The sequence below is a fragment of the Helianthus annuus genome, chromosome 13 (assembly GCF_002127325.2).
Source record: "Helianthus annuus cultivar XRQ/B chromosome 13, HanXRQr2.0-SUNRISE, whole genome shotgun sequence".
Taxonomy (NCBI): domain Eukaryota; kingdom Viridiplantae; phylum Streptophyta; class Magnoliopsida; order Asterales; family Asteraceae; genus Helianthus; species Helianthus annuus.
The window spans coordinates 45,443,147-45,454,088 of record NC_035445.2 but is presented as its reverse complement, the minus strand read 5'-3'; the positions used below and the strand labels follow the sequence as shown (position 1 = coordinate 45,454,088).

Sequence of the window (10,942 nt, the reverse complement as noted above, 5' to 3'; positions counted from 1 at the left end):
TTTCATCTCCCGGAAGGCGCCTTCGGCCTCTGCGGTCCATTGGAATTGTTCCTTCTTTAAACAGTTCCGCAGTGTTTTGATGAAAGGATAGGATTTAGCCGCATGATTGGCTAAGAATCTGTTTAGTGCGGCTAGCCTGCCGACTAGTCATTGCATTTCTTTCATCGTATAAGGCGATGGCATGCGCTCTATCGCCTGAACTTTCTCCAGGTTGACCCTGAATCCATCTTTTGTTATGATGAATCCAAGGAACTTGCCTTCCTCCATTCCAAACGAGCATTTCCCTGGATTGAGCTTCATATTGACGCTTTGCAGAGTTTGGAATATTCTTTCGATATCTGTGAGCATGGTATCTTCCTCCATGCTCATGACGACCAGGTCGTCCATATAGATTTCGACACTTTTGCTGATTTGGCCGCGAAAAGTGTCATTCATCAACTTTTGATAGGTTGTGCCTGCATTGCGCAACCCGAACGGCATTTTTGTGTAGCAGTAATTCCCAGTTGGCGTACGGAATGCCGTTTTATCTTCATCCTCGATTGCCATTTGTACCTGGTGGTAACCCTTGTAACAATCGAGGAAACACTTCCATCGAAATGGTGCGAGGTTATCGACTTTTTCATCGATCTCCGGAAGTGCATGACAATCCTTGGGGCAGGCTTTGTTGAGATCTTTATAATCGACGCACATGCGCCAGCCCCTGGATGGTTTTTCTACCATGACTAGGTTGGACAACCAAGTCTGGTACTTGACTTCCCGCAGGATGCCTGCGGAGAGCAGTTCTTTGACATGCTCATGCATCGCCTCGCTTTTTGCGGATCCAAGGTGGCGTTGGCCTTGGATCACTGGCTTGATACCTGGCAAGGTATTCAAGAAGTGTTGCGCAATTTCGCGTGGCACCCCCGTCATGTCTACGGGTGTCCATACAAGAATATCATGGTTCCTGAAGAGGAGCTGTTTCAGGTACGCTCTGATGTTGGGGGACAAGGCGTGGCCCAACGTGACCATTTGCTCTGGGTGTCTCGCATCGAGAACCCATTTTTCCGGTTGATGGTTGGGGGAAGGACTTGCTATTTTGGTCAGATGAATCTCGTCCGACGTCATGACTTCCCTGCGTGCATAGATTATCGCGACCCTTGTTTGGGTTGGAAACCCGACTGCAGAATGGGGTACGGACGTAATCATGTTGAAGTCGCCTTGGGATTCTCTCCCGAGGAGCACGTTATATTTGGAAGTGTGAAGTAAAACCATGAAGTTCACCTCTTCTATTCGTGTGTGCCTTCCGTTAATGAGGCTCACAGGAAAAGTAATTTGGCGCAGGGGAAAAACAGTTTCCCCTGCGAACCCGGCCAACGGGTAGTCCACCGCTTGCAACCGATCTTTATCCTCCTGATCGAATTGGTTGAAGCACTGCTCGTATATGATATCAGAAGTACTGCTCGGGTCGATGAATAATCGCTCGGTGCAGTAATGAGCCAGGTGGCCTGTAATAACGACGGCGCGCCTGTCGCGCGGGCCGCCTCGGACTTTTGGAAAGACGACTTGCTTGTCTTTCCAGTCATTGTCCGGTCTTCTCGCCGCCTTGCACGGCCTTCCTTTGCCTCCGTTGATCATATGGGTTGAGGCCACATACATGGTCCTCTTCCCTGCGTAGGTGCCCTCGCCGTAGGGGGTGATGCGCTTGGTGGGTTTTTGCCCAACTGGCAACAGATGTTGCAGCTTACCCTCCTTTAGGGTTCGCTCAATCTCTAGCTGGAGACTGATGCAGTTGTTTGTTGCGTGGCTCGAGTCCTTGTGATAGTCGCAATAGAGTGTGAGGTCCTAGTTTTTCTTAGACTTCATCGGCTGGGCCGGTCGCAGAAAATGCGCGTCCGTAAGGAGGACGTCGCTTGGTGACTGAGTAATCTCGATCCAGTTACGGTCCCGAGACCGTTTTTTCGACGCCCGGTTCTCACGCTGGGCGTTGATAGTTGCCCTTGCGTCGGGCTGGCTGTTGCGCGGGACGTACGGTTTGGGCTCGCTGCCGTGATTCCAAGTGTCTCGGTTGCGCTTATTATTACGCTTAGGCTCTTGGTGGGAGGACTGGCCTTCCACCCGGGGCGGTGCCTTGCCAACATGCGGTTTGAGGGACCGCTGAGTCTGGGCGTATGTCTTGACCGCAACCATGACATCTTCCCATTTCTTTGGCAAGTCGTCCTTGCCGAGATAGTCATAACCATCTGTTCGTCTCTGACGGCTACGATGAAGTGGTTACGTGCCATTTGGTCTGCCACGTCACCTATCTCCAGACATTCTTTGTTGTATCGGACGACGAACGCTTCAAACGATTCGTCGTCCCTGCGCCAGATGTTCATGACGTCTATTGAATCACGTTCATGGTGTCGCTGCTAGCTAAAATGCGCGAGGAACTTGGCTTCCAAGTCCTCAAATGAGGCCAGTGATCCCACTGGCAAAGAATCGAACCAAGCCCTTGCTAGACCCGTAAGGATCTGCGGGAAAAAATGACACCAAGTGGGTTCATCCCACTTGCCGTTGTACCCTGCGCCGGTGAAGATATTGATGTGGTCGTCCGGGTCGGTCGAACCATTGTATTTCCCAATATTCAATGGGAATTTTGTGGTGTTGACATCGGCGTGAGAGATTCTTGGGACGAACTTGGAGTTTTCGGCCGCAGATTTTGGCCTGTAGGGTTGGCTCTCGGGGCGCTTTGCGGCGCGGAGGTATGTGTAACATAGTGGCGTCTTCCCGGTCTGCTGCTGGTAGCATGAGATTCCCCGCAATATGTATGGTTGTCCGGGTCGGTACGGCCATATCCTTCGTGATGGGACTGCGGTCCCAGTCGTCTTTGAATGCCGGAGCCGCGATGGGCTATGGATTGCCGTCTGTTTTCGCCTTGAGGGCCTAGGCGGCTATGTACTGGGCCTCTGGCACGAGACACATATGAGTAATCATCCTCGTCGATTGTGCGGACCTCACAGTAGGAGGATCCGCGGTCTTCACGCCTACTACGGGAGGCTGGATGCGTGGGGGCCCTGCCATCGTATTGTAAAATACGACCCGGAGGGGTATGTGGTGCCGTGGTAGGATCGACTGGTACCTGCGCATCTGCGCAGGCTCTGTTGTATGCTGCGGCCAGCAGAGCTGTTTGCTGGTCGTACCAGACATGAAGGTTCATGTCTGGAGGTATCACAGATGCGTACTGTGACAAGTCGTTTCCAAACATAAGGGATGTGCCCCCTTGCGTTGATGTGCCAATGTGGCAGGATTTGGGACTGGAGGTGTTGTCCCCATAGGCCCTGGGTTTGTGGGGTTTAGACTATCCCCGGTAGTATTGTTTAGACGATCGGACATGATCTTTTGAGAGGGAGAGGGATGGTTAAGAAAGTGCTAAGAGTAGCGGTGGGCGCCAATGATGAAACAATGGTTAACCGGGCAGGGTTAACACACTGGTCTCGTCAAGAAGGGTTAATCCCTTCCTCTCGAGGATCGCTTGCTGGATCATCCGCCGGTTGATCTCCTGCACAAGGAAACAAGTCGTGACTCGTAACAAGGAGGATGGGGTGGGGGTGCTCCTTGTTACCACTCTCCAGCGTGAGAATCAGTAATTTGCTTGGGAAGCAAAGTGTGATAGTAGTAGTAGTGAGAGGGTTGTGAAGAGATACCTCAAACCTGGTTTGGGGTTGGTATTTATAGCCGAGGAGTGAAGGAGGAGCTGAAGGGACGGACTGACGACGTGCTGCCCCTTTGCAGGTGTGTCAGGCTTGTCGGTTGTGGAGGTGAAGCCACGTCCTACTGCAGTGTCAGTCTGTTGCTTACGTATGGCCTGACAGGCGACTGCCAGTGGTGCCACTTGCTCTGTGTTGTCAGTCCCACTTGCCTAGTGGGCAGGATGCGGTGCGGGCCGCATCGCTGTCTGCGGTAACCTTTGATGTTCCCGCGCTCTATGCTCTGAAAAAGACATATGCGGGATGCGGTGCCAAGCCGCATCGCCGTCTGTGGTGACTATTGCTGTTGCCCAGATCCCTTGTCGTGACGAAAATGTCCATATGATGCGGTGCTAGCCGTATCGCTATGCACGTCCGCTTTCACACACAAGGTAAGGCTTCTTCTTATCCTTTGACCGATTGGATTCGAAGGATGCGTCCGCGTGGACGCAGTTCTTTGCTGGTGGGGGTTTTTTTGATAAGGGTAATAGTCACTCACGGTTAGGTGGCGCAAGATTTAGGACCATACCCCTTCACACCCCATGACCTCCAAAACCTGCAGAAATGGTGTCACGTTGATGAGCACTAAACTTAAATAGTGTTCTCTTTAATTTAAAGGAATTACTACAGAAGCATTATCAAAAGCATTGCTTATTGAAGTAAGGAGATTCAGAGTGAGAAGACCTGATGTACTGTTGTTAGCTTTCAACCAGTATTCAATGGCCTTCATTTCATAATTCAACGAAGTTGGACTAGAAAAAGAGTCCTGTTCATTAACATCCTTCACATCTATAATATATTATAATGGAAACTGATTCCTCTTTGGTGGAAAATGCACCAGCTACTAATAAAACATTAATATTTGCATTGGAACCCACTAAAAGAAAAGGTAAATCGATATTTTCATTTTCTTCTTCTACATGAATATGTATCTCTTTTTTCAGGGTTCTTCTACATGACAACTATCACCTAACGTCCGGTGAATCCCGTTAAATCTGGTCCAGTTACGAGATCTGGAATCGTAGACGTAGGCGTAACTGTTCAAACACGATCCAGACGATAAACAGAACAATTTATAACCGTTGTCGTTGGTAATAATCGTCAAGAGCTCAAACGCAAACGCGAACGGGAATTCAGGAAACTTAACGGTTCTGGAACATCCAGTCCCAATGGCAAGGCAAAAAAACCACAAATGTTTGAGATCTAAAGACCAAAGAACTGTTTGTTCAAACTCTTATGTTTCTTGTTTTACGAGCAGATCTCTGAAGATCTCTGAATGGTTCAGACATTTGCCTCTGAATGATTAAACATTAAATTGAGTCTGAATGGTTAAAAACTCTTAATTGAATCGGTCTGACATTTGCCTGTGAATGGTTAAACAATATAAGCACCTAATGGTTCAAATCTAGGGATAAGCATTTGGTACCGGGTACCGGTATCGAACTATATTCGGTACCGGTACCCACTTTCCCCGTTTTTTGGTACAGAACCGATATATACAGTACCGGTACCGGTATCCACTTTCTCATTTTTTGGTACCAGTACCGGTTCGACATCAAACGAGTACCGTGCTCATCCCTATTCAGATCTACTTACTGGTTCAGGACTTATTCACTAAGAATTAGTTTGCAGTAAATGTTTAAACTCCAAAAAAACAAATATCCTTTAAATTACTAATTGTAGAGTTATATAAACTCCATTGCTGTAATAACTGAAACGAATCACAACAATCAGCAAAACTGAAATAAAAGTTCAAAATTCGACTATAATCAACAACTGCTTAAGAAAAGCTTGAGCTTGGCGGCGCACCACCTCCTCCACGACCAAAACTAGGTCTCGCACCAGGACCCTGCAAATTTTACAATTTATTAAAACATCATAAAAATGCGCAACCATAGTTGTTACAAGTAGCTACTGTGATCAAGCCATAGTTGTTAATGTCGAATAGTGACAAATAACGATAAGGGACCAATATGCTACATAGCGAATAGCGATAAATAGCGGGCCCTGTTTTATACATAGAAAGACAATAGAAAAAAATGTAAAAATTTTTATATGTATATTATATGGTATATACGCTATTTTACATGTATATTTAACAAAAACCTAAAATCCAGCTATTTTATAGCTATATTTAATCTCTATTTATATTTAAAAAAATAACTGAAATCCCGCTATTTAAGGCTACATACTCTGTAGCGACCTTCGACCTATACGCTATGCTATTCACTATAGCGACCGCTATTTACAACTATGGATCAAGCAGACAAATTCAATAGCAAAAACCAAAATCGCAATCACGTAAATGTTCATAAAAAAACATTACCCTGTTAAAAGGATCCTAACAAAAAACTTCAATATCTTCCTACATTGTATCTAACAACAGTTTAAAGGATCCTAAGTCCTAACTGATGATACGCTACCAAACAAAATGCAGCAAAGTGAAACAACAAAACCAACAATCAATGCAAGCAGATTCATTAAAAAAAACATTACCCTGTTAAAAGCAGGCTGGTAATCAGCCGGAGCTCCGCCCTTCTCACCACCAAATTCACCCGGAGGCCCTCTAGGCCCACCGCGATATCCGTCCCTATCACCAAACCTAGGCCTGTCTCCTTCAAATCTCGGCGGTCCACTAATAACACAAAACAAGACGTCAATTAAAAAGCTGTAAACAAGCCAAGCCAGGTTGTTTAACTTAACTAGCTAATATGGTAATTTTAAACATATTTAATACACATAAAATTTTAAAAGTAATGTTTTCAATATACACATAATATAATGCAAAATTTATAAACTTATTATAAACTTGTAAATTATATATATTAAAAACTGGGTTATACTTTTTATTAGGGGTGTCAATCTTGTCGGTTTGATGGGTTGGCGGGTTGAAATATTTAACCGAACACAACCCATATTATTATGCTGGTCAAAAATTCGACCCTAACCCGGCCCATAAAATTCGGGTGAACCGAAACCCAACCTGTTTAACCAGTATTTTAAAATGAGCATACAAGTTAGACGATTTATAAGCGAGTTGTTGGGTTTTAAGCAGGTTATCGATAAGATGTTTAATGATGAGTATGAGTGTGACAAATAAATAATATAATGTTTAAAACTAACATTATTATAACTAGTGAAAGTGTAATGTTATATGTCTTATCGTACGAGTGTACACAAGGTCAAGTTCGCACATTATAACCCCCAAAAAGAAATCTAGCATGTTGAAAAAACCAAAGTCGCATGTTCAAAAAAAATTCGCATGTTCAAAAAAATTGCATGTTATGAACCATTATTCGCATGTTGATACTGCATCTCGTACGCATCGTACGTTAAGGCAATTTGTACAGTAACCGGCCTCATTATAACTAACCATGTAAAATAGAAATGGAATATATAAAAACAAAAATATAAAAGTTTTTTTTCTAAATAGTTAAACGGGTTAATGGGTCAACCGGCTTTTATACAGGGTCAACCCGAACCTGACCCGTTTTAAATACAGGTCAACCTGAACCCGACCCGTTTTTTTAAACGGGTCATGTTAGTCGACCCAAACCTGTTTTTTTCGTGTCAGGTTGGCAGGTCGTTTCAAGAATTGCCACCTGTACTTTTTATTGTTAACTATATACATTCTAAATTTAGGCTTTTAATTCAAACGGAGCCAACTCAACTCGGTCTACTTGTTTAAGCAAGCGAAACAAAGTAACAAATTGCGATGATTACCGGGGGCGATCACCACCAGCACCCATGGGGCGACCAATGGGCTTAGCAGACTTCTTAAGAGTAGCAGGCACAATATCCGAAGGAAGATTCAAATAAGTTCTAAGAAACTCAATCCCATCATTCGTAAGATACCAATAATAATGCATCCAAGCAAACGTCTCCTTCACATACTCCTTTGACTTGAAACTCTGCATCAACTTAATCACCTGCAAATTCGGCACATCGATTTCCGGATGCTTTGCCAAATTGTAATCCTTTTTGGCAAAACAAACACCCTCTGAAAAATACAAACACATCTGAATTTTATCAAACAGTGTTCCATTTCTTACAATAATTTCAAAATACAAACATATATTTTTTGTAATCCTTTTTGGCGAAACAAACACCCTCTGAAAAATACAAACATATATACTTTTTATCAATTTTACCAAACAGGGTTCAATTTCTTGCAATAAATTCAAAATACAAATATATATTTTTTTGTAATTCTTTTTGGCAAAACAAACACCCTCGGAATAATACAAACATATATTCTTCTTTTTACAAATTTTATAAAACAGTGTTCAATTTCTTGCAATAATTTCAAAATGCAAACATATATTCTTTTTACGAATTTTATCAAACAGTGTTCAATTTCTTGCAATAATTTTAAAATACAAACATATATTCTTTTTTACAAATTTTATCAAACAGTGTTCAATTTCTTGCAATAATTTCAAAATACAAACATATATTTTTTGTAATTCTTTTTGGCAAAAGAAACACCCTGTGAAAATCACAAATAATTAATTTCTTACCAATCAAACAGTGTTCAATTTCTTGCAATAAATTCAAAATAAAACATATATATTTTTGTAATCCTTTTTGGCGAAACAAACACCCTCTGAAAAATACAAATAATTAATTTCATACCAATCAAATAGTGTTCAAATTCTTGCAATAATCTAAAAAAAGTAAATGTGTGTAAAGTGGGGATGATTTGGACCTTGAAATAGGTACTTTGAAATGGCCTTACGGTTCTTGTCTGGGATGATCTGAAAAATAAAGATAAATTTGTGTGTGAAACATGAAATTGGATGATTATAAGGTTTGTTTTCATGATGATGGTTGAAGATTAAGTGGGAATTGAGAAGGAATTTACCATGGTTGCTGGTTTGAGGAGGAAGAAGCCGATTTGTTTACAGTTCGCCCAACATGTAAAACCCTAAAAAAACAAACCCTAAATAAATATGGTTTTAAATATAAAGGATTGATTTGGGTTTGGGTGAGACAAGTGTGAGCCCATTTGAGAAAAATCTTTTCTGCAAGCTAATGGGCTTTTAGCATCTATCTTGGGTTATTACTTTATAGTTCAGTAAGTTTTAGATAGAGGTGTACATTTTGGTTTTTTTGGTAAAACCGGTTCGGGTTGTAAACCGGATCGGTTTGGTCAACTTTGGTCAAAACATGTTTGAGTCGAAACCGGTTCGGTTCATTAACTGGTTATGGAGAAAAAATATTTGAGCCCTATACAAATCAGTCTGGGCCAGATTGAAACCGCTTTTCAAATGGGTTTTCCAAATAGTTTCGGGTCCACACCGGATTTAGTAACGAGAGTAGGAACAAATATACAAACGAGTTGGTTTGGTGCGGGTTGAAATCGGTTTGGGCCAAATCGTTTTCATGTGTTGTATAGGGTTAGGTTGTAAACCGGTTTGGATTTTTTTGTACATCTCTAACTATTTTGCAATTAGTAGACTTTTTATAAAAAAAAAAAATGAGAGATTGTAGGAGAGAATGTTGTGTGTTATTAAATTGAATTATTTATTAATATTTAGATTAGATGTGTGTTTTTTAGATTGCATAAAGGGAAAGAAAACACCAAATAACTCCATCATTACATAACCGGAACCACAACAGTCTAAATGGCTAGAGTAGAGTTTTATATCTAATAAAGTTCCTAACCATAAATACTAAAAGTTCTACTTCTAGTCCCAATCTTAGATATGAATATATATTTATGTGGTGTTTTCTTTCTGGTTGAACACAATAAAAAGGACTCCTCAACCCATGCAATCTAAAAAATGGTGGCATATTCCCAACTAAACCTGCGTTGTATACCCGTTTATGTTAACAACAAAAACCTATTTTACATTTGTATTTGTTAATATGCTTAAAATTTAATAATAATCTATCGATTGTTACACAAATAACATCATTATTCTCGTTATGGCTCCATAACCATAAGTATCATCATCACTCACCATGAGGACTTAAATACACACCCATCACCATCATGATCATAACCATTAGCATTGTCGCGTCACAATCACCATAATCAAACTATCAGTATCACAGAAATAATCATTATCACCAAGAACATCGCCTCCCTTATCAATAAATCCAAAAGAATAATGAACCCGTTAGCCAATGAAGTAGGGCTGGCAATTGGGTACCTGTTAAGACACGATTAGACCTGTTTGACTGAAAAATACATCCTTTGACTTTTTTAATTTTTAAAATAATTAAAATTACAATGTTAGGATCTATCATTTATTCATATTTGTATATAAAACATAAAACTGTTTTATAAACATGAGGTAGAAAGTAGTTAAACGAGTCGTAATCATGTTTGAAACTTATGTTGTGCGCGCCGTCAGAAACCTGTTAAACCTGTTAAGACACGATTTGCCAGCCTTACAATGAAGTGGTGGTGGAGTGGTAAGGGAGAGTCTTGGTGTTCTAAGGGACCCAAGTTCGATTCCTGCCCTCCCCATTATTTTATGCGGCACCTGGTGATGATGGGAGATTAGGCGAATAGGTGGAGATCGCTAGTTCGATCCTTGAACTGAGCGGATTTTACCTCACTGCACTATCATGCCTTCGGGCGAGTGTTTACGGGCTTCGGCCCTAGGTGAGGGTTTTTCCCGGTTCAGATGCGAGTGTATCCCGATTTGGTGAATTTCGCCAATAGCCCATTCGAATGATTCGTTGGCCGTTAAAAAAAATAATAATGAACCCGTCATCTTTTTCCCCATCTTCATTTGATTAAGTTGTATTTGGTATGGTCGGCCGTTAGGGATGTTGGGGGTTTATGGTTTTTTTATCGTAGAAGATGAAGATGAGCCTATAGCATTATAGTATAGTGTTATCTTAGCGGTAGGATAAGGCGTAGGGACCATAGGTGCTGGTTTTGATTTCCACAAGAGGGTTTTTCATAGATTTATTGGGTTTCCTTCTGAAATGGTGTATAGACATTATAGCTAGTTTAGATGGATATCTAGTGGAGATGGATATAATCGAGTGGTTTCGCTAGTGGCACGATAATACTCTAATAGTCCGTCAGCAGGGCTGGCATAACAGGTCAACCCGATCTGTTAAGACACGAACACGATAAGACACGAACCCGAAACACGTAAACACGAAATCTTATCGTGTCAGATTTTGGAAACACGAACCTGTTAATAAACAGGTTACACGAAACGACCTGTTAAGACACGAAAAAAATTACCAACGTATCATACGACATGTTTAAG

General features: G+C 41.8%; 1 protein-coding gene across 1 annotated transcript; it reads right to left on the bottom strand.

The window, feature by feature from the left end:
• Positions 1 to 5,342: 5,342 nt before the first annotated feature.
• LOC110879223 (40S ribosomal protein S10-1) lies at positions 5,343 to 8,662 on the bottom strand. Its single transcript, XM_022127642.2, has 5 exons — positions 8,569 to 8,662; positions 8,413 to 8,461; positions 7,428 to 7,704; positions 6,201 to 6,339; positions 5,343 to 5,553 (listed from the first exon to the last, which is right to left on the bottom strand). The coding sequence occupies exons 1-5, from the start codon at positions 8,569 to 8,571 to the stop codon at positions 5,485 to 5,487; spliced, it is 537 nt and encodes a 178-aa protein (XP_021983334.1). The 5' UTR covers positions 8,572 to 8,662; the 3' UTR covers positions 5,343 to 5,484.
• Positions 8,663 to 10,942: the final 2,280 nt, after the last annotated feature.

Bases quoted from the DNA above. Each gene is read 5' to 3' on its own strand.
- LOC110879223 (XM_022127642.2), bottom strand. The intron at 7,705-8,412 runs GTCCAAATCATC...TGTATTTTTCAG, and splicing joins TTCAAAGTACCTATTTCAAG to AGGGTGTTTGTTTTGCCAAA. The intron at 6,340-7,427 runs GTAATCATCGCA...TTGTGTTATTAG, and splicing joins GCTGGTGGTGATCGCCCCCG to TGGACCGCCGAGATTTGAAG.